General features: G+C 57.1%; 3 protein-coding genes across 16 annotated transcripts; 1 reads left to right on the top strand and 2 right to left on the bottom strand.

Moving 5' to 3' along the window:
• Nucleotides 1-453: 453 nt before the first annotated feature.
• Rfng (RFNG O-fucosylpeptide 3-beta-N-acetylglucosaminyltransferase) lies at nucleotides 454-3,356 on the bottom strand. 2 transcript variants are annotated; one of them, XR_009592647.1, is made up of 8 exons: nucleotides 3,028-3,356; nucleotides 2,839-2,887; nucleotides 2,363-2,465; nucleotides 2,118-2,271; nucleotides 1,797-1,885; nucleotides 1,551-1,716; nucleotides 1,235-1,375; nucleotides 454-1,145 (listed from the first exon to the last, which is right to left on the bottom strand). XR_009592647.1 is itself a non-coding variant. In XM_021637487.2 (8 exons), exons 1-8 carry the CDS (start codon nucleotides 3,289-3,291, stop codon nucleotides 1,064-1,066), a joined length of 993 nt encoding a protein of 330 aa, XP_021493162.1. In that variant the 5' UTR covers nucleotides 3,292-3,354; the 3' UTR covers nucleotides 454-1,063. The 2 variants fall into 2 exon arrangements, 1 of the variants encoding a protein (XP_021493162.1); XM_021637487.2 differs by having other exon boundaries at nucleotides 1,235-1,320; nucleotides 3,028-3,354.
• Nucleotides 3,326-8,432, top strand: Gps1 (G protein pathway suppressor 1). Of its 10 annotated transcripts, XM_060386235.1 has the most exons (15): nucleotides 3,434-3,474; nucleotides 3,778-3,853; nucleotides 4,223-4,315; nucleotides 4,784-4,965; nucleotides 5,442-5,618; nucleotides 5,704-5,839; nucleotides 5,917-5,994; nucleotides 6,171-6,231; nucleotides 6,628-6,713; nucleotides 7,041-7,135; nucleotides 7,220-7,325; nucleotides 7,398-7,478; nucleotides 7,578-7,715; nucleotides 7,801-7,935; nucleotides 8,009-8,432. In XM_060386235.1, the coding sequence occupies exons 3-15, from the start codon at nucleotides 4,238-4,240 to the stop codon at nucleotides 8,081-8,083; spliced, it is 1,428 nt and encodes a 475-aa protein (XP_060242218.1). In that variant the 5' UTR covers nucleotides 3,434-3,474; nucleotides 3,778-3,853; nucleotides 4,223-4,237; the 3' UTR covers nucleotides 8,084-8,432. The 10 variants fall into 10 exon arrangements, with proteins under 10 accessions (XP_021493142.1, XP_021493140.1, XP_021493138.1 ...); XM_021637467.2 differs by lacking the exon at nucleotides 3,778-3,853 and having other exon boundaries at nucleotides 3,326-3,474; nucleotides 5,454-5,618; nucleotides 6,174-6,231; XM_021637465.2 differs by lacking the exon at nucleotides 3,778-3,853 and having other exon boundaries at nucleotides 3,326-3,474; nucleotides 6,174-6,231.
• Nucleotides 8,433-8,583: 151 nt separating this feature from the next.
• Nucleotides 8,584-15,480, bottom strand: Dus1l (dihydrouridine synthase 1 like). Of its 4 annotated transcripts, none has more exons than XM_021637472.2 (14): nucleotides 15,333-15,480; nucleotides 14,447-14,693; nucleotides 13,919-14,027; nucleotides 13,297-13,347; nucleotides 12,810-12,922; nucleotides 12,027-12,109; nucleotides 11,718-11,821; nucleotides 11,411-11,555; nucleotides 11,092-11,188; nucleotides 10,921-11,009; nucleotides 10,299-10,444; nucleotides 9,262-9,299; nucleotides 9,034-9,109; nucleotides 8,584-8,938 (listed from the first exon to the last, which is right to left on the bottom strand). In XM_021637472.2, the coding sequence occupies exons 2-14, from the start codon at nucleotides 14,681-14,683 to the stop codon at nucleotides 8,799-8,801; spliced, it is 1,428 nt and encodes a 475-aa protein (XP_021493147.1). In that variant the 5' UTR covers nucleotides 14,684-14,693; nucleotides 15,333-15,480; the 3' UTR covers nucleotides 8,584-8,798. The 4 variants fall into 4 exon arrangements, with proteins under 4 accessions (XP_021493147.1, XP_021493148.1, XP_060242219.1 ...); XM_021637473.2 differs by lacking the exon at nucleotides 15,333-15,480 and adding an exon at nucleotides 14,948-15,325; XM_060386236.1 differs by lacking the exon at nucleotides 15,333-15,480 and having other exon boundaries at nucleotides 12,810-12,862; nucleotides 14,447-14,935.
• Between the last annotated feature and the right edge of the window lie 4,765 nt (nucleotides 15,481-20,245).

The following is a 20,245-nucleotide window of genomic DNA, read 5'->3' as shown; positions in this document are numbered from 1 at the left end:
ATGCAGCGTGGCAAGCACTGCAGTGACCCAGTGTGTGTCCAGGCACCCAGGCATACCTGTCCACAGAGCAGCCACAGCCACACGCCCCCACGTACCCAAGCACACCATGCACATGGCCATACCCACAGGCTGTTGCCAAGCACACCATGCACACAGCAGCTGTGCCTGTGGTCTCAGGTCACCAGCCATCCCATGCACAAAACACATGTGCCCACACTGGCCTTTGCATTCAGGCACAGTCACACACAGCCATGCTCACGTATGCGCGGCGGCAGTTCCACCGTGGGTGTTGAGGAAGCCCACTCTAGTCCTGCTTGGCCTCACGTATGTTAGGTTAAGGAGGTAGGCAGCGCTGCAGCAACAGGCCTTCCTGAGAGAGGGAGCTATGTGTGGACATCTGCAAAGCTTTTAGCTGCCAAGCGTCTCGGTCACATATCACAAGAGGACCCCAACTGGAAATGACAGAGACGCCTTTACTCAATCCTCTGACAGCCCCCGACCCCCGCAGGGTGCCCCTGGGTCTGCCCCTTGTTCCTGAGGGGCCCAGAGGAAAGGATCTAGCTGTGCTATTGGCCTGTGGGAAGCTCGGGAGGCCACAGATGGTGGCAGAACAGCAGATCTGCTTGGAAGCACAGCCTTGGAGCTGGTCGTTCGTGTCCACTGGCCAGGTCATCTGCACATCCCGGGTGGTAGCAGGGGCCTTGTGAGCCCTCTGGAAGAGCCTGTGGGCAGGCTTGGAGCCCACCCCTTACTGGCCAGCCCACCTGGACCATCTTCCACAGGTGAGGAAAGCTGCAGCTGTGCGGTGCTGAGAACCAGTCCCCTTCTGGGCCACAGACACTCGGGTAGGAGACCTTAGCCATGGGAAGGACCTTTGGGCTAGAGGCATCTCGGCTCAGCAGTGTTTGTTCCGGGATGATCTCAGCATGCACGGCCCAGCTGTCCTCATTTTCTGGAGGTTCCTGGTGTCCAGCTGGAGCAGGGAGCCTGGGAGCCTGCAAGCAGCTTCAGCCTGAACCCAAGGGCTGAGGGAACCGCGCAGAGCAGCGCCAGGGGCTGCCAGTTACTGAAAAGCTGCTTCAGCCCTGTTCTTCACAGGACACCAGTGGGTGTCTGGATAGAGAAGGCAGTGCACAGACTGAAACCTGTCAGGGGAAGAAGGAGGCTCAGGTCTACCGGGTGGGGGTCTGACACCAGAGCCCACCAGGGCCAAAAGCGCCCAGCGTCTACTCACCGTGTAGGGTCCTGTTGTATACTGAAGCTTCCGGCCACGTTCACCACATTACGTGGGTCCTCAGGGCCCCCATAGCTCAGGGTGACCTGGGAGGGGGGACCAGGGAGAGGGAGGGTCAGTTCTTCCTCCGGGGTCCTTCACCTGCCAGAGGAAACGTCACTCACCCCTCGGGCTCAGGGAAGCAGGATGAAGGCCCTTCATCCAGAAGGCAAAGTCTCTGCCCAGGTCCACCGCCCAGGCACAAGAACCCTGGGGCTAGCCCTCTCCTAAGCCTGGCCACACCAGGAGAGCCCGTGCCAGGGCTGGGCCTTCCTACCTGCTGCAGCACAGCATCGGACGGCAGCCTCTGCAGGTTCTCCAGGTGCGAGTGGAACAGGGAGCTGTGGAGCAGCCGGGCACCCAGGAGCCCCTCCACGATGTAGCCCACCGTGCAGTCATCAGGCAGCCGCACCCGCTCCGCTGTGCTCATGAAACTGCCGAGGCTGGAGGGCACACTAGCCAGTGCCTCCACAGCCCTTACCACCCCCAAACCAGGCAGCTGGGTGCCCAGTCTCCCACTTACCTGGCCCATGGGCTCATTTTGAGGGCAAGGCCCCTGCTCAGGCAGAACCCAGCCCCACCAGTAGCAAACCAGAATTTCACTGTGTTTGACTGGAAAAAGAGAAAGCTTGGTCAAGGCTGCCAGGGACGGCACCTGGCCCTCCACCGCCCAGCTGAATCTTGTTTTCTAGGCCACCATGTAGGAGTCTGCAGAAGGCCCTTTTCCATCACTGGGCCTGGCTTGCCAGCTCCATGTGGCCTGGAACCAGAGTACCCAGCCCACACCTGCCTTAGCCCTTTCTCACTCCTGCGGCCCCAGGGAGGATGCTGGCCCAGCACTCACTGAGCCTCCGCCCTGGACCCTCTCAGTGGCTTCGATGGGGTGGTCCAGACTCGGTCGTCCCAGATAGATGTCCTGGTTGGACGAGAAAGTGGAAAGCAAGTGCAGCAGGCTTTTGGGGTTCACGTAGTTGTCATCATCCACGTGGCAGAACCATCTGGAGGTGAAGGGAGAGGCCTATGCACTGAGGCCCCGTTTGGGTGGGCACCTCCACGCTCCAGGGTCCTCTGGTGGGCGGGGTGACTTACCTTCGTCCAGACTCTATGAACTTATCGTATTCCACCGACATCTTACAGCATAGTGCCTGGCGGGTGCGCACAGCAGAGCAATTGGTGTTGATCATGCGGCCGCCTGCACGGTTGGAAACGGGAAGTGTGAGGGGTGACTCCAGCACGCTTCCTTAGCTTTAGGCTGGAATAGGCCTGTCCAGCCAATGGACCAGGTCCCACTGCAGCCCTGCACAGCTCATCCTGAAGCAGACGACAGTGACTTAGAACAGAACAGGTGGGAAACAGGACAGGACGTGGCAGGTGACGAGGGTGACACTGGTCAGAGGCCGCGGCACCTTGCCAGGAACTGGGGGCCCAGGAGGGATCTGATGATTGGAGGGCACCGGAAGGTGGACTGGCAATGGATGGGTGTCGCGGCTCTACCCTCCCCTGGCTGTTTGACATAAGCACGAACAGCCCCAGTAGGTACAGCTCGGTGCGGGGGAGCGCCTCACCTGCCAGCTGCTGGAGCTCAGGGTCGTCTCCATCGGTGAAGATGAACGTCTGTGGGAGAAAACACCGTAAGGCGCCGGAGGATCCCGTGACGGTCCGGGGGCGGGGGCGGAGCCCCGGGCCCACGGGCGCAGGGACCCCAGCAAGGGTTTCAAGAACCTCCACGGCGCGGGGCGGATTGGGGCGCGCACCTGTCGTGGGGCTCGCGAGATCCAGGTGCGCAGCAGCAGCCGCAGGCGCGGACCGTGGTTCTTCCGAGTGCTCTTGACAGCGATGAAGATGTCGTCGGGCTGCAGGCGGGAGACCACGGGGGTCCGGCCCGGGGTCGGGAGCCGGCCGGAGTCCGGGGCGGGCGCGCGAGGCAGCGGCAGGGGCAGGGGCAGCAGCAGCAATACAGCCAGGACCGCGGCCAGCGCGAGGCAGGCGCGGCACAGCAGCCCGCGCGCGCGGCTCATGCGCTCGCCCCGGCCCGGGCGCTGGGCGCCCGCCTGCGAGTGCGGCGGCCCCTTTAAGAGTAACGAGCGGCCCGCCCCGAGCCTTGACCCGGAACTGACGGACGCGCCGCCCCGGAAGTGAACGTCGCTGTGCGGCGCCGGGGGTGGAAGATGCCGCTGCCGGTTCAGGTGTTCAACTTGCAGGTAGGGGTTGCTGGCTGAGCCCGCCGCGTGGCCGTTCCGTCCAGAGCGGGCCTGGTGGGCGGGGCTGGCGGCGGGCGGGGCGGGGCGGGGCCCGCGGCCCTGGCCTGGGCGCGTGAGCGTCGCCTGCCTCGCGGGCCGCTCTGGGCCCCGGCCCCCGCCCCGCCCCCGCCTCGCGCGCCAACGCTTTTCGTGCGGGTGCCGACTGCCCAGGAGAGGTGCGGCGGTCAGGATGCGGGGCAGCCCGGCGCCCAGCTCCGCTTCGTCGTCGGCCTCCGACCTGAGCCGCAGCCCTGCTCACAGCAGGTCGGACTTGCGGCCCGGCACGTCGGGCGACTACAGCCTGAGCGCCAGCCTGTCGGCCTGCACGCTGCTCTCCGAGGTACCGCTGCGCGCCTGGCGGGAAGCGGCTCTCCCCGTTGTCGTTCGAGGCCCTGGGCCCCTCCAATCTTCCACCGTCCTCTTCCACGTCGTGGCCGGCCTGCCTTGGCTCTCCTGACTTCTTGGAGAGAGGGTGGCAAACTTTCAGTCTCTGGCCTGGAGGAGGCTGCATCAGGATGGCGGCAGGGAGCGCCGGAGGGCTCCTGAAGTCAGTCAGGACTGGGGTGGGAGAGCTGAGGAGGGCACTTGGCCGCCAGCACCTGTGGGAGCCCAGTGCCCTTGGAAAGTCTCGGGCAGAACTGACCCTGGGGGACAGGAGCATCCCCCGGCTTCCCTGGTGCCATGTGTCAAGGTGCTTTCTTTATTGTAGGGGGCGGTGGAGCCCATGCAGATTGATGTAGATCCCCAGGAAGATCCCCAGAACGCACCTGATGTGAACTATGTGGTGGAGAACCCCACTCTGGTACGGATCTCCGTGTGGGGGAGGGCTGCCGGCAACTTCGATCTGTTGAGGGGTCCAAGTCGGCCTCCCTACTGTGGTGTATATGCCAGGAAGATTGATGCTTCTTAGTGACCAGGTTAATCACCTCTTTCTAAGCCAGGAAGCCGAGTTTTCATTTGCCCACTCATGTTGTGTTCCCAGGCACCTCCATGACCCTAAACCCACTTCCATAGGAAGCAGCTCTAGTAAGGCACGGTGTGACGCAAAGGTCTGCTTACAGCCAACACGCTTTCCTCTGTGCTCAGCCCAGTACCCATCACTTGTCAGGGTATACTCATATTCCCACTTGCCAGTGCAGAGCTTGAACCTGAAGGTCCTTAATCCCTTATGGTCTCTTCCAGAATTGGATAGTATCCAGGACTGTAGGCCCAGGGCTCAGGTTGTCAGGCCCCTGCTTACCCCCTTGACCCTCTTACCCCTCCCCTCAAGGACCTGGAGCAGTACGCAGCCAGTTACAGCGGCCTGATGCGAATTGAGCGGCTGCAGTTTATTGCTGACCGCTGCCCTCCGCTGCGGGTAGAGGCCTTGAAAATGGCCCTGTCCTTCGTGCAGAGGACCTTCAATGTGGACATGTATGAAGAGATACACCGGAAGCTCTCCGAGGCTACTAGGTGAGGCCTGGGAGGGGCAAGTGACCAAGGCAGGGCTGCCTTGTGTGCCCAGAATTTCCCTGGTGATGTGCCAGGAGCAGTCCCTCTACATACCCAGAAGCATGAACACGTTTCCTCCTTGGAACAGGGAAATGGTAGCAGGCCTTGTTTTCTCTTTCCTGGCCTCCTTTGCCTCTGTGTGGACAGTTAGGATTTCTAATTCTTAAGAATCTGGTATAGCTGCCCCCCCCCAAACAAACAAACAAACAAACAAACCAAACAACCCTGGCTTCAGTGGGTGGAAAGCACTCATCCTCCTTTGAACGTCCTTACCTGGCCATGGGCTCTCTGACAGCAGTTTTCTCTGTACCCCTGGTACAGCCTGCCTCCTTTTATTGGGCAGGGGAATAGGCAAAGGCCTCTTGAGGGCCGGCCTGGCCTGTGGAAGTGGTGTCCCTTCCTCCCTGGCCTGCAGTTACCCCTATCCTGATGGCTAGGTCACCCTGCAGGGAGCTGCAGAACGCACCAGACGCTATTCCTGAGAGTGCAGTGGAGCCCCCACCCCTGGACACAGCCTGGGTGGAGGCCACTCGGAAGAAGGCCCTATTGAAACTGGAGAAGCTGGACACAGACCTGAAGAATTATAAGGGCAATTCTATCAAAGAGAGTATCAGGTGCTGGCCTGCTCTGGGCAGGGGAGGTGGGCAGCTGGGCCTGGCTGGCCCCTCGACCAGTATCCACTCACTGTCAGGCCTCCAGGCGTGGCCACGATGACCTGGGCGACCACTACCTGGACTGTGGGGACCTCAGCAATGCCCTCAAGTGTTACTCGCGAGCCCGAGACTACTGCACCAGCGCTAAGCACGTCATCAACATGTGCCTCAATGTCATCAAGGTTGCCTGGGTGACAGGAGGGTAGACGTGGAGGGCCCCACAGGGACAACCCAGACTCACTCTGTCCTTACCCGCCAGGTCAGTGTCTACTTGCAAAATTGGTCTCATGTGTTAAGCTATGTCAGCAAGGCTGAGTCTACTCCAGAGATTGCTGAGGTAAGGGCACCTCCACAGATCCCGTGCTCTAGAAGTGTCAGCCCCAGTGCCTCATACCCATTCCTCGCCTGAGCCTGCCTTTGACTTTGTTCTCTGGGTAGGGTGGGACAGGAGGTAGAGCTCCTTCAACAAGGAGGCAGGGTAGGCACCCTCATGTCTGCTGTCTTCCCCTGCAGCAGCGTGGAGAGCGGGACAGCCAGACCCAGGCCATCCTCACCAAGCTCAAGTGTGCTGCGGGTGAGGCTCCCAGGCACCTCCCGCCCACCCTGGGGGAATAGCTGGGAACACAGTACTGGCAGGCTTCAGGGTGTCAGTGGATACCATGCTGTGGCGGGGGCTAGGGGCACTTGCTCAGCTTCAAATAGAGAAGCTGGTGGGGCCCACAGAAGGGCAGCTGGTTTCCCTGAGCCTGGCTGTGTGTTATTTCATTCTGAGGATTCCCTGCAGACATAACTCACAGGAATGTCTTCAGTTCCGTGCTGTTACTGACAGCTAGGATTTCTGTTCCTAAACTAAGGATACTGGTCGCAGGAGGCCAGAGGCTCTGTGCTGATGACCACAGGGCTCCTAGGGCTCTAGTGGCCTGCTCTAAATAGCTCAGCTTCCTGTCTCACCTCCCTGGACCCCCGTTAGGCTTGGCTGAGTTGGCTGCTCGAAAGTATAAGCAAGCTGCAAAGTGCTTCCTTCTGGCTTCTTTTGATCACTGCGACTTCCCAGAGGTAAGGAGCATGAGGGACCCTTCAGCTCGTCCAGGTTCATGAGAGTGAGAGTTTAAGCTGGACACAGTGGCACACACCTGTGATCCCAGCACTCACAGTAGCAGAGACAGGTGGATCTCTGTGAGTTCCAGGCCAGCCTGGTCTATAAAGCAAGTCCAGGACAGCCAAGGCTACACAGAGAAACCCTGTGTAAGAGAGGGTGTAAGCACTGTCTGAGTGGGTAATGGGAAGGGCAGGGCAGGCCCCAACTCTGGGCTTCTTGGTCTGTGCACTGGTCAATGCCCAGGATCCCAGGTCTCTGGACCCACCTCCCCTTCTGCCTCTCAGCTGCTGTCCCCCAGCAATGTGGCTGTGTATGGTGGCCTGTGTGCCTTAGCCACCTTTGACCGGCAGGAGCTGCAACGCAATGTCATCTCTAGCAGGTAAGTTGGGTGGTGGGCTCCTTCAACCTTTGTTTCCAAGCCAAGCCCTGTGTCCCTTCCTAGCTGACACTCTGGTGTCCTCAGCTCCTTCAAGTTGTTCTTGGAGCTGGAACCACAGGTCAGAGACATCATCTTTAAGTTTTATGAGTCCAAGTATGCATCCTGCTTGAAGATGCTGGACGAGATGAAGGTAAGGGTGGGGTCTAGTCACCCTGGAGCTGGGCAGGCTGTGCCCAGGCCACTGAGCAGCTCTCCTCTGCAGGACAACCTGCTCTTGGACATGTACCTGGCTCCTCACGTCAGGACACTATATACCCAGATCCGCAACCGGGCTCTCATCCAGGTAAGTGTGTGTGCTGGGGGTCGGGGGGTTTAGGCAAGGGCGGTGTGGAGTGCAGACATTCTGAGGCGCAGTGGACAGCTTGTAGCTTCTGTCCTGTAGTACTTCAGCCCCTACGTGTCAGCTGACATGCACAAGATGGCTGCGGCCTTCAACACAACAGTTGCAGCCCTGGAGGACGAGCTGACGCAGCTCATTCTGGAGGGGCTCATCAACGCCCGCATCGACTCACACAGCAAGGTGGGCACTCGGGGCTGGGCTGGGGCTGGGCTGGGGCTGTGGCGGGCTGGGGGGCCGCTCTGAGCCTCCTCTTGTGCCTCTACAGATACTGTATGCTCGTGATGTGGACCAGCGCAGCACCACCTTTGAGAAATCCCTCCTGATGGGCAAGGAGTTCCAGCGACGTGCCAAGGCCATGATTCTCAGGGCAGCTGTGCTACGCAACCAGATACATGTCAAGGTGAGCAGCCTGGTGTGCGGAGGGATGGGCAGTGCCTCCACAGCCTCCACTGAACCCCCTGTGTCCACTTCAGTCTCCTCCTAGAGAAGGGAGCCAAGGGGAGCTGACTCCAGCCAACAGCCAGTCACGGATGAGCACTAACATGTGAGAGGCGCCCCATGACCCTCAGAGGATGCTCCGCACACCTGCTCTGCTTGTGGAAGCAGCACCTGGGCCTCCTGCCTGCTTTTCTCGCGATGAGACCCCAGACTGTGTGGCTCGTTAGAGCAGCCTGGCCTTGGATGCCAGTTCATGGGCCTTCCACTCTGAGGTACCCTCTGCTGTGGTAGGCAGGCTGCCCATTATGGCCACTCAGACCTGACTCTAGGTCTCTGTCCCAATGAACAGACCATGTGCAATGCCCAGGTCGGGTACCTCCAGCCCTTCCTGTCCATGTGTAGTTGTGACTGCAGCAGTGTCACTGACCGCGTAGTCCATTAAAATACAGGTTGACCATAGGCTCTCTTCCTTTCTGCTCTGGACGATCCAATCCAGGGCAATCTGCCTGTGTCCCCTGGAGACCCTGACCACTTAGAAGAGGCGGAGAGGGGCAGGGAGCCGGAGAGCCTCCTTGGATGTGGGCTGGGAGCAACAGCCATAGGCCATTACTAGATCTCTGAATGGTTTATTGTTCAATGCTGGAAACAAGTGTGGGGACAGGGCAAGTCCAGCCAAGGCCACCCTTGGTGCAGTACTGCCAGGCCCCCGCCTAAAGACATCAACATGTCCTCCTGTGTCAATAGGAGATTCCCTGAGAAAAGGTATTTCCTTAAGTGTCCAGGCGTCAGTGGCTGTCCTGGAGTGGAGACGGCTCCTGCTGGCTTTCAGGCTAGGGCACTCCCCACAACTTCAGAGAAACCACCTGGTGTTCCAGGCCTCACTTGCTGAGGCTCCTGCAGCCCAGGCTGGGTCCCTTTCCAGGCCAGAGACTTCTCTAATTTGGTCTTAAAAAGCAATCCATGACCTGACAGGAGGGCAAGAGGAGAACGGGGGTGAGGAGGCCAAGGTGCCCACTGTTGCTGCAGGCGGATGGGCGGGTTACAGCGGACACCCACTCACCTGGGCAATCTGCTGTTTCTCTGAAGGCTCGTTTCTTGCAGCAGCCACGGCACAGGTTAAACACACACCTATTGCCCTGTGTACAAGAAGCTAGTGAACTGAGGCCAACACCCGCACCTAGACTAAATTCTAGGTAGGTAGTACCAGACAGACTCTAGTACCATAAAGAGCCTCTGGAACATCGTTGGGGACTGCCCTGCCCACAGAGCCAAAGAAGGGCCAGCTCACCTTTGGATTTCCACACTGGTCACACTTGGCATATTTGGCTGAAAAAAAAAAAGAGGGCAGGTTGAATGAGGTGAACATGAGGCAAGCCAGAGTGAGCAGCTGCCATCCACCTCTACAGAGCTTACTGTGACCACCTGGGCCAGGAGACTGGTTAGGGACAGTGAGGATGCGGCTAGTTATGACAGGAGATGGCCGGTAGCCTCACTGCAAACAAGTGGAAGCAGGTGGGCTGCCCACTCCACCCCTCGCCCCCAGCTTGCTGCTGAGTGTAAATTCAATGTGAACTACACAGTGAGGTCCAAGGCAGCTAAGATTACAGAAAACAAAAAAGGCACAATCAGAGCCCTGTCCTGATGCCCCTTCCTGTGTGCAGAATCACAGGCAGAAAAAGAAACTCCCATGGCATTTTCTGTACAAAAGCAGTCCAAGCTGTGACAAGGCGGTTCCTGCCATCTCCCCAGACTCTTAAAGCCATCGGACAGGACTCCCAGGGAGCTGCTGCCAGACTGCTGAGCTTCTAGGAAAGGAAGCAGCTGAGTGTGAGAGCACAGGTTGCCAAAATGGCCAGGACAGGGCAAGGCATGGACTGAGACCTCGACGCTGCACACTGAGAAGTCCCGAGTGACCTTCAGGTCTTTCCGTTTGAGCCAGCTCCTGGCTGACCACTATCCAAAAGCACAGCAACCTTGCATGCTCGCCAGAGTTCCCAGTGACTGCCCCCCACCTCCCATGCAAGGCTGAAGCTCACCCAGGACGCAGCAGGACAAGGACAGCCCTCACGACCCAAAACCATGGTCACTTGACCGAAACCTAGCCAAGGAGCTTATATAATGGCCTTGTCTGATACATAGTAGGTTTATAGCAACACTAGATCAGACTCAAAGGCTCTTCACAGGTTCTTAGTGTCATATCCAAAGTCCGGTCTGAGAATTGTCCTGACAGGCCTGGACTCCTTTCCCGGTAAAGAAGATGGAGAATGAAGGTCTCCAGGCAGCCTGTCCAACTACCCTGGCCTGAACGGCAAGAATAGCACTTACGTTTCAGGGAAGGATCAAAGGTTTTGTGAGGGTTTCTCAGCTGCTTCTTCAGCTTATTCTTGGATAAGCCATCCATGCTGCCCTCTTCTTCCTCCAGAGCCCGCTTGCTTCGACCACCACTGTTCTCCTTGCTCCCTTCCCTAGGGCTAAGGGAAAGGGCAGTGAGCATACTCAAAGACACCTATAAGATAGGCTCAGTTCACCATTGCCAAACGGGGTAGACCTCGGGACGAGTTCCAAGGCAGAGGGGCTGGATGGCCATGGAGGGCACTGGTGCCAAGGACCCAGCTCAAGTAACTCTATTCTTGGCTGCCCAGGCAAAGAGGGCTTGTCCTAGAACACAGGACATAGATACAGCCCATACAATAGAGTGGCTAACAGAGAAGTTAAGACTTCCTGGAATGACATCTGAATTTGAGGGGCCCAGGGACTGTGACACCAAGCCCAGGCAGGCTGTGATCACAGATGACAGGTCTAAAGGATCTTAGATAAGTACCCAAGACACCTTCACACAGGCTCTGTGTGGCTTCCTCCACTCAAAATGGGAACTTTGCCTTGGTGACTAGAGGAAGTGGCAAAGGGCACCTGTGTGTGGACTCCCACTATAGGCTGCTCGGCTCACCCTGGCCGGATGTAGGGCTGGCAGATCCAGTGGAAAGCAGGTAAGTTGCCAGTTGGCTTCACTCCTTCTTGCTGCCTAGATATGTCCTCCTGCGAAGGTGCAAGGCCTGTCAAAGACCTGAGCCTCTGGCCCCTCCCACAACCTCCTGGGCTCCCTCAACCCCGCACCTGCCTGGCACCGACGCTTTAGAGCCTGGTTCACAGCAGCCACGCCTTCCAGGGTCTTCACCTTGGCCAGCTCCTCTCGAAGCTGCTGATGTACCTGCAGCCTGAGGCAGATGCCTGTCACTCCAGTCGTCATCTGAGCCAAATGCTAGACACGTGGCCAACATCTCTTCCCACCAAAGCTCCTGCCCTCCCACACTGCCACGCCACCAGCCCTTCAGCAGACTTGGTGGCAAGTTGTTTTGGAAAGAGCACACAATACTCCAGGCAGGGACTGGGACACTGCCTAGAGAGGCCGACTCGCAAGCCCGTGAGGAGCCACTCACGTGTGGTGCCACAGCTTGAAGAGGTGGGCCCGGACGTAGGACAGCGGGCACGGGTACTGCTGCACAATGTCCAGGTACTCCTCGGCCAGCTCCCACACCGCGGGGCTGCGGCCCTCGAACAGGGCCGGGTTGTGCAGGTTCCCCTCTGGGAAGGGGAAGGAAGAAAGCCTGGAACACCCCTGGCCCCGCAGGTCACTACCTAGCTACGGGGTTGGCAAGCCTGGAAAACCTCTCCTGAGGGCGTGGCTTGGGCTCCATCTACTTACACAGTCTACAAAGACAGCATGTTGGAGGCACCCGCACTCACCTGCGCTCATGACCCCCTGCACACCCGTGTCCTGGATGCACCGCTCCACGTCCTGCAGGCACCGGATGTTCCCATTGGCAAACACAGGGATCCCCACGGCCTTCCTGTGGGGGAAGAGACCTGACCCTGTACCATGCCAGGAGGGCAAGGACCACCCACCAAGTTCTGTCTTGTTGAGACACCTTGCCTTCCATAGTATAGCTGCCTTCCCTCCTGGGTAATTCTAGGACATCAGGTAATGCTGGACATCCCGAGGTTTATGCCACCTCCATGGAGTCCAGTGGCACCTGACCCACCATACCTACTCACCGAACTGCCTTGATGTGCTCCCAGGAGGCTGTTCCTGCCATGGGCCCCTTCTGCTCCTTGGTGCGTCCATGCACAGTCAGCAGCTAGGACAGACGCACCTGGTCCAACCTGCTCCACGCAAAGGTCCCAGACCAGCTACAAGGGCCCTTCGAGGCTCTCAGCTTTCCATGTTGGGAACAGCCAAGACCATCTGGGCATGGATCTATCCCTGGCCCCAGGGTCTTGACAGCCCTGCCCCTCTGGAGGAGCCCCAGGCTGCAACCAGGAGTCAAGAGCCAGAACCCCAAGTACAGGGAAAACTTGGAAGAACTCAGGATGCAAAGTACCGAGGATGGCTCCCGCCATTCCCAGGAGCTACCTGTCTCAGAGCACACTTGACTGGGCTCAGCAAGTGTGACGGGGGAAGAGGACCACGTCCGACACCCACGGCTTATGCCCGGTCCTCCAGAGACCGGGTACTGAGCTCACCTACAGCAGCCTGGGCTGATGCCTGGACAGCCCAGAGATGGGGTAGTGAGCCAATGCTGCTCTCCTGCAGATAAGACCCTGGGGCCAGGGGCCAGTTTCGGAGGTCTGAGACCAGGCTCAGTCTGGAAGGGAGGTCAGGAGAGGCCCACTGCCCTTCCCACAGAAAACATCTTGTCTGCAGCCCTGACTCAAGAGCTCCAGGAGAAGCAAGCTCCTTGTAGTCTTAGAAGATTGTCAGGGGGACAGAATGCTGGAGCGTGGGGCCAGGCTGCCTGCTGGACCCCAACGGCTGCCCCTGGGAGCCATGGCCCTCACCTGACAGCCAGCCTTCTCCAGCATCTGCGCGTACCTCACTGTCTTGTCAATCTCTGGGAAGACACGGATTTTGCATGTGACAGGAACAGAGAGTCTCTCATGAGCCAACAGAACTGAGGAAAAAATGATGGCCTCTGAAGGAAGCACGGTCCTACCCCAAGGTGGCCAAGCCCCTCTATGTTCAGCACACAGAACCACACTAGCTTTGCTGTATGGTGTGCTGGCTTCCAATGAGAGGTGGCAACCAAGAAGCCTGGCTGTCCTCATGGGAGCTATGAGGAGCCAGGGCACTGTCCTGGCACTTAATGTCTGGTTCTCAGGGGATGTCTGGCATACGTCGGGGGACACTATAGTCACCTCCTTCCAGCAGGGAAGGTGGGCCAAGAGCAGAAGGATCACCATTGTTCTCTCCTGAACCCCAACCAAACAGCTGTGCTATGGGCCCTGTCAGACTGTCTGCTGACTCAGTGGCATGCTGCCAACTCACTCATTCTTTGAAGAAGATCCCACTCCTCCTGCAGAAAGGCGCCATAGTGACCTGCAAAGGTGAGAGTGGCCCAATGTCACTGGCATCCACATCGTCGTGAACACTCTACTAGGCCAGTGCCTCAGAATACAGAGGGCTTCACAGCCAGGCTGTGTGCATTCCTGTCAGCCTTTACACAGGATCCCCAAAATCAGTAGTGTCACTGGCCAGAACAGGGGTGGAAATGAAGTTAAATGGCTTCTCAGCCCTGACTTGGGAGCTGTCTGAGCCGCACAGAACACTTAGGCCACATAGCCGAAGATCAGTAGTGCTTGTGGGGGGCGCCCAGTGAGCCCGTGTGTGTGATTACAGAGCCATGGAACTCCCATCAGCTGGTAACATTTATCTATAGGATACCTATGGGGCCAGCAGAGTCTGGTCCTCAGTCAAGTACCCAAGAACTCTCTAAGATATGCCCAGAAAAAGGGCTGGTGCCACCAGTCAGTGGCAGAAAAGCAGTTCTCCCTATGCCCACCCATACCCATACTCCACCAGAACAGGCCTGCACCCCTTATCTGAAGGCCTAGTGGACTCAGTACTGGACCAGGCAAGTGTCAACACAGACTGCAAAAATTGATCTCACCTCTCTTGGCTATCATCTGTGGGCAGCCCAAGTTCAGGTCAATGGCATCACAGTAATCTTGTGCTAGGAGAGCTGCCTGGACAAATACCTCTGGGTCATTGGCACAGAACTGCGAAGACATGAATGTCACCCATGGTCAGCCCAGGCCTAGGTCTCCCTGCCTAGGCCACCCAGCCCTCTGAGGATGCCCATGGTCTTTCCACCAACATTTACAACATGACAAAGCAGGAAGCATCTTACACAACTAGGAATGTGAACTATACGCATGCCCTTTCTCTGGATGTGTAACAAAAGCCACTGGCACAGACTTGTGAAGAACTGAGTCGGGGGTCACCAGACCAGGGGGAATATCAAAGGCATCCAAGCTGTCCCTTCTCCAGGGCTTAGGCTAGTTCCCCCAATTTGGGGGCCCCTCCCACTCGGCAGCCGCTTCCTACTCCGTGTGTCAAAGCAGGACCGCAGGACCCCACCCTCCTCCTGGGTCTGAGAGCTTGGGGAAGCTTTCATATCCAGGGCCCCTCCACCCACCTGCACAATGAGAGGCCTGTCCTCAGGGCACACTTCACAGTACAGATTCTCTTTCCGGTAGTTGGCATCTCTGACAAAGACCTGGGCGTGCAGCATGGGCGTGTAGCACAGCTGGGCTCCGTGGCGGCGGCTCAGCAGCCTCCAGGCCAGCTCGCTCTGGTCCACCATCGGTGCCACCACATGTCGAGCGCCCCCAAGGGTGTGGCTCCAAAACTCAAAACCCTGCAGTTTGGGCATCCTCTCCACACTTGGGGCAAAAGAGGACCAGGCTGTCATTTCAGCCATAGTATACCGCTATACCCGGGTAAGGGTACAAAGTTCAGCTCAAAGGGGCTGACCACGCCTGTCAGGTATTGCTTCCGGCTCCTCCAAACACAAGTGAAGGTCTGGGTAGCACAGGATGACGGCAAGGAGAGGTATCTAAGCAGGCACAGGGTCACGCTGCCCCCCACCCCTTCCAGCAGTGACCCTGATATACCACTCATCCTCTCTGGACCTTACCCCTCATTTGGTTCAATGCCAGCCTAGTGGCACCAGTGTGGAGAGTAAACAGGTCTGTGCCCGAAATCTGGGTCTGCGCTCCCGAGGGCCGGACCTGGCCAGGTGAAACCCACCGGGCTGCACGCGACCCCACACCGCGTCGGCTCTTGAGCAGCGAGCACGTCGGTCCCGCGGGCCCCTTCCCTGGTCTGGTCTGGAGCCTCCTGATCTGAGCCTGTCTTGCCCCTTGGGCTGGGGACCCGAGACCGCCGCCGGACGACGGCAAAGGGGCCTGAATTAGCACTACTTGCCACGCCGTGGGAGCTGGCCGGGGCTCGGAGAAGGCCTGTGGCTGTGGGCACGCTCCAAAGAAAGGGACACACGGGCCCCGGAGCCTCCGCCTTACCCGCAGCGCCGGCTGGAGGACCCGCGGGAACGCGGCGCCAGTCGCCAGGCTTGGTGCTCAGCCTCAGCGCATCCCTGCCGGAAGTGCCGCCGCCGGAAGCGCACTGCCAGGCGCTCCGCGCCGTCCGCGGTGCGGCGGAGAACCAGCTCCCCGGAAACCGCAGCTCAGAGCTGAGGGGACCGGCGCTGTGGCGACTGGAGCTGAGCAGCAGGGCCGCGCTGTACCTTCCAGACAGGCGGCGTGGGGCGACCTTCCCTCCCATCCGCACACCCCGGCTTCCACTCCCCGCTGCATTCCGGGAGCCGCCCTGGTTCTTCAGACCCGAGACGTAAATTCAGTAAATTCACATGGACTGAGATAAAGAACTACTACTTCAGGGGCGGGAAAGGCTCCAAGAGGCCCGTCCTTCCTTGAGTAACGGGAAGCTTCGTAGGGGAAAGGAACACGCGTAAGGAAAGATGGTGTTGGCTGGGCGGTGGTGGCACACTCCTTTAATCCCAGCACTCAAGGGACAGAAGCAGGTGGATCTCTGTGAGTTCGAGGCCAGCTGGTCTACAGAGTGAGTTCCAGTACGGCCAGGGCTACACAGAGAGACCCTGTCTTAAAACAAACAAAAAAGCAAAACAACAATAAAAAAACAGGAAACAAAACTATGACAGTAAATTGTTAATAGTAGTGCTCTATTTCCTCTATTAGATTCCTTTTCTTTTTTTTTTTTATGTGCACTGGTCCCCTGGAACTGTAGTTACACACAGTTGTGAGCTGCCATGCGAGTGCTGTGAATTGAACTCAGATGCTCTGGAAAATTAGCCAGTGCTCTTAACCTCTGAGCCATCTCTCCAGCCCCTCTATTGGATTCTTAATAGCACTTCATCTTAGCCAGGTGTGCTGACGAAAGCCTTTTATCCCAGCACTCAGAAGGCAGAGGCAGACAGATCTCTGAGTTTGAGGCCAGCCTGGTCTACAGAAAGAGTTCCAGGACACCCAAGACTGTTAACAGAAAGAAACTCTGTCTTGAAAAACCTAAAAGAAAAAGAAAAAAACAAAAAACTTCATCTTATTGCTTTTTTTTTTTTTTTTTTTTTTGTATCTTCAAAGATACAAAGATCACTATGTATCTCGCCAGCCACCATGTCTGACTCTTTTTTTTACTACTCTTTTAATTGTTCTGGGCTGGAGAGATGGCTCAGAGGTCTGGTCTTGCAAAGGTCCTGGGTTCAATTCCCAGTCAACCACATGGTGGCTCAGAATCATCTCTAATGATATCTGGTGCTCCCTTCAGGCATGTAGGTGTACATGCAGTCAGAACACTGTATACATAATAAATAAATCTTTTAAAAAATGTTCTAAGGCTACTTATTGTCCCTTGAGCTAAAATGTCTTTTTTTAAAAAGTATTTTTAAAAACTTTTTCTTGATTCCTTGTGAGTTTCACATCACACACCCCAGTCTTGTCTTGCTCATCTCCCCATCCCCTCATATCTGCTCTTCACCCTTGGAACCTCCGCCCAAAATAAAACACAATACTAACCAAACAACAACAAAAACAAAACACAGACAACATCTCACCTTGGACACTGTATTGTGTCACAGTGTGTTCCACAGTACAGCCCTCTGTCCACACACAAGTCCTCGATCTACCCCGAGATCCCTGGCTTCTGTGACACCATCAGTGTTGGCTCCTCATCCACACCCCTCCCAGTGTTCCTGATGTTGCCCTGTGTCTTAGGGACCCCGTAGCTTCGGTTCAGCGGGGCTGACCCCTTCACTCCTCCCAAGTGTTAACAGATGATGCAGATTTTGGGGTGGGCCAACCCAGAGCCCTGGATCTCTGGCCTGGGTGGCAGCCGAATTGGTCTCAGCAAGCCCTCTCCCTTATCTGCACCCCAGGGGGAGCTCTACAGCAGTGCTCTGGCAAGGCCACCCAGTGCCACCTGAGGCAAGGGGCAAAGCGGGGTCAACGCCCCTGCTCACATGCCCTTGGGGCTGGCTCCCGTGCACCTTCTCTAGAGCCAGCTCCACTGTGCTGCCCGGTCAAGGCTCCAAGTGCTGCAGCCTGTGAGGGGCTGAGCCAGCTCTCCCGCTCTCACCCCCCGGGGTGGCTCACCTGTGCCATCCCCATCAGGGCCAGCCCCACTCTGTGTTTCCAGGCATGGTACAGGGCTCACTCTCCCAAGTGCTGTAGCCAGTGAGGGACAGGGCCAGCTCTCCTGCTCCCATGACTTCGGGGCCAGACTGCCAAAGGTGGTGAGGGGTGAGAGGATAGAGGGCATCTCCCCCACCCTTCTTAGCAGATGAGTGTCCGGGATCCAGTGAGGGGCAGGGGCAGTTATACACAGCCCCTGGGCATCCCTACCTGGTCCCCCAGCTGCCACCGCCAGTTCCCCATGTTGTTCAGTAGTAATACAAGCCACGGACATTGACCCAGACCCAGTCATGGCCCTCAGCAGCAGCTCAGGCTGGGACCTCACCATGGCCTCAGGTGGCAGGGCTGGCCACTCACAACAGGCTGCTCCTGTTCACCCTTGAGTCTCTAGTTCCAGCTCTTCATAAAGCTCAAGCTGCTCCACTTCTCTTTCTCCCATCTTTCCCTCCCACCGCATACTAGGACACTGTGGTGGTCCCCACAGCAGGCAGGCTGGGCACAGGGCTGGCAGGCTCCTGTGCTGTGTGGCATGGCAGCAAGCTGGTGTCTATGGCTTGCCTGTGTTGTGGGCTGTGAGTGACATTTGTCCAAAGGCATTTGTCTGTCTTCCTCTTTCTGCTCAATGCTGCCTGGATTTGATCTTACTTGTTTGTTTTGTTTTTTTCAAGACAGGGTTTCTCCATGTAGCCTTGACTGTCCTGGACTCAATTTGTAGACCAGGCTAGCCCTGAACTCACAGAGCTTTGCCTGCAGGCCTGTGCTACCACCTGGCTGATTTTGTTTGATTTTTAAGAGTCCTACGCATAAGACAGCTTTGGCCACCAAGCCAGGCTCAAGCCACGGCGAACGAAGGACCGCCATCTGCTCTGCCCTGACTGATACAAGACCAACACCACCACCACGTGTCTCTCTGCCTCTCCCCAGGGAGGAGCTAAAATATCTGCTAGTCTTCATAGATCGGATCTGAGACAGATCAATGGTCTCACTTTCACTTATTTGTAAATTTCTGAAACCGCATCTCAACAAACAAACAAGAGGCCAGGCCTGATGGCTCATGCCTTTAATCCCGGCACTCAGGAGACAGAGGCAGGCGGATCTCTGAGTTCAAGACCAGCGTGGGAATCTAAGACAGCCAGGGCTACACAGAGAAACCCTGTCTCAGAAAACAAACTAACAAAACAACCAGACAACTGGGCATGGTGACACACGCTTGTAGTTCCAGCTCGCCTGCAACTCTCCATCCTCCTCCTGAGCTGCTGAATACTAGGGCTGCAAACCCGTGCCACCACACCCAGCGATGACTTGTTTTCTTAGCATTTCTACTGTTTGGGTTTGCTAAGTGTCTGTTATCTGTAGGTTAATTTTTCCAACATATGTAGCAATATCTCCGCCATTCTTTTGTTGTTCTCTTAACAGGGTCTCTAACCCAGGTTGGTCTTGACCTAAATTTGTAGCTGAAATCTCAGGATGACGATGACCTTGGATTTCTGCTCCTCCCGATTTCCCACCACCCAAACCCTTAGTCTCTGCTGTTCTGGAAAGCAAAGCAGGCATGTGTGTGCAGGTCAGGCACTCCACCTGCTCAGCCCGTTCTCATTTTTTTTTTTTTTTTTTCTGCTCTTCCCTCGTTTATGCAACAGCCTACATTTCCATTGTTTGCAGACAGTGTTTGGGGCTGGAATTTCCTTCTGCTTTGTTTCCTGGGGTCCTTGCCCTTAGGTTGGCCTGCCCCCTAGTGGAACCTTCCAACACTGTCTGTCAGCCGAGGCAGCCAACGTGCTGCCAACAGCTGGGAAGGGCAGGCTGTTACTTTCACTCCTCTCCTGGCAGGGCGCCATGATCTTACTGTAAGGCTGGGTAAAGACGCTGAGATCGGACTTCCTGCCAACCAGAGCCGAACTCCAACCTCCAGAGGGGGTTGGTGAGGAAGGTCCCTGGCAGGTGCTGGAACACAGAGCTGGGTGGTGAGCCTGGGCGAGGGAGCCTGTCCTCAGCTGCACCCATCTAGAGTGAGCTGGCATCATGTGGGCAGAAGGGAGAAATGGGCCACGGCGAGTGCCCCAGACTCACTGTTCCTGCCAGGGTTTGGTAGAGTCCCCTGATACTGTTTTCCTTTGGCCGAGAGTCCTCAGAACAACTTTCAGCACTTCCCGTGACTTTCTGGAGACGGGTCACCACAAAGGCTGTTCTTCTGGGGGTGGTCGTCTGAACCCCTCTGGCCTGGGAGTGTGGGTGGTGTTCACACTTTTGATTCAATATGGCTGACACTGGTGCTCAGGCAGCTGGAGGTTCTGCCAATGTTTGCCCACTTTGTCCTTCCCAGGATCTCACTTTGTGGCCTTAGCTGGACTGGAACTTGTGTAGACCAGGCTGGCCTCGGGCTCGCAGAGATCAGCTTCTGCCTCCCGTGTGCTGTGTACAGGAGCAGCATGTGCCATGTGCCTAGACACGGAAACACACGGCAGCAGCTGAACTAAACGGCGTATTCTGAGAACTACCCTTTCCCCCTCCTCCCGTCTGCCCATCCACCCTAACGCACAAAGAGGACGTTAGCACTGAGTTTCCGTGTGCTGACGCAGGGTCTCACGTGGCTAGCTCGAAACTTTCTCTGTAGCCCAGGCTAGTCTCAAACTTACGGTGTCTTCTTGCTTCAGCCACCCTAGTGTTAGGACTACAGAGTCCCAGGCTAACCCGTCTGTCCCAGGTTGCGTTTCCTTACTCACGGCACTCCTATGGACACTCATGATACCGTTTGTTCTGTCGGCCAC

The sequence above is a fragment of the Meriones unguiculatus genome, chromosome 7 (assembly GCF_030254825.1).
Source record: "Meriones unguiculatus strain TT.TT164.6M chromosome 7, Bangor_MerUng_6.1, whole genome shotgun sequence".
NCBI classification, from domain to species: domain Eukaryota; kingdom Metazoa; phylum Chordata; class Mammalia; order Rodentia; family Muridae; genus Meriones; species Meriones unguiculatus.
Note: the sequence above shows the minus strand (reverse complement) of the source record. Positions and strands in the feature narration are given on the sequence as shown.

What these genes read in the sequence shown, in the direction of transcription:
- Rfng (XM_021637487.2), bottom strand. Translation starts at nt 3,291, where the DNA reads ATGAGCCGCGCGCGCGGGCTGCTGTGCCGCGCCTGCCTCGCGCTGGCC. An exon ending in TGAGCTCCAGCAGCTGGCAG is followed by an intron (nt 2,466 to 2,838) that starts GTGAGGCGCTCC and finishes CCAACCGTGCAG; the next exon opens with GCGGCCGCATGATCAACACC. An exon ending in TTCATAGAGTCTGGACGAAG is followed by an intron (nt 2,272 to 2,362) that starts GTAAGTCACCCC and finishes CTTCACCTCCAG; the next exon opens with ATGGTTCTGCCACGTGGATG.
- Dus1l (XM_021637471.2), bottom strand. Translation starts at nt 14,731, where the DNA reads ATGGCTGAAATGACAGCCTGGTCCTCTTTTGCCCCAAGTGTGGAGAGG. An exon ending in GAGCACATCAAGGCAGTTCG is followed by an intron (nt 11,822 to 12,026) that starts GTGAGTAGGTAT and finishes CTTCCCCCACAG; the next exon opens with GAAGGCCGTGGGGATCCCTG. An exon ending in CTCTAAAGCGTCGGTGCCAG is followed by an intron (nt 11,010 to 11,091) that starts GCAGGTGCGGGG and finishes GCACCTTCGCAG; the next exon opens with GAGGACATATCTAGGCAGCA.
- Gps1 (XM_021637459.2), top strand. Translation starts at nt 3,704, where the DNA reads ATGCGGGGCAGCCCGGCGCCCAGCTCCGCTTCGTCGTCGGCCTCCGAC. An exon ending in ATCACTGCGACTTCCCAGAG is followed by an intron (nt 6,714 to 7,040) that starts GTAAGGAGCATG and finishes TCTGCCTCTCAG; the next exon opens with CTGCTGTCCCCCAGCAATGT. An exon ending in AGATGCTGGACGAGATGAAG is followed by an intron (nt 7,326 to 7,397) that starts GTAAGGGTGGGG and finishes TCTCCTCTGCAG; the next exon opens with GACAACCTGCTCTTGGACAT.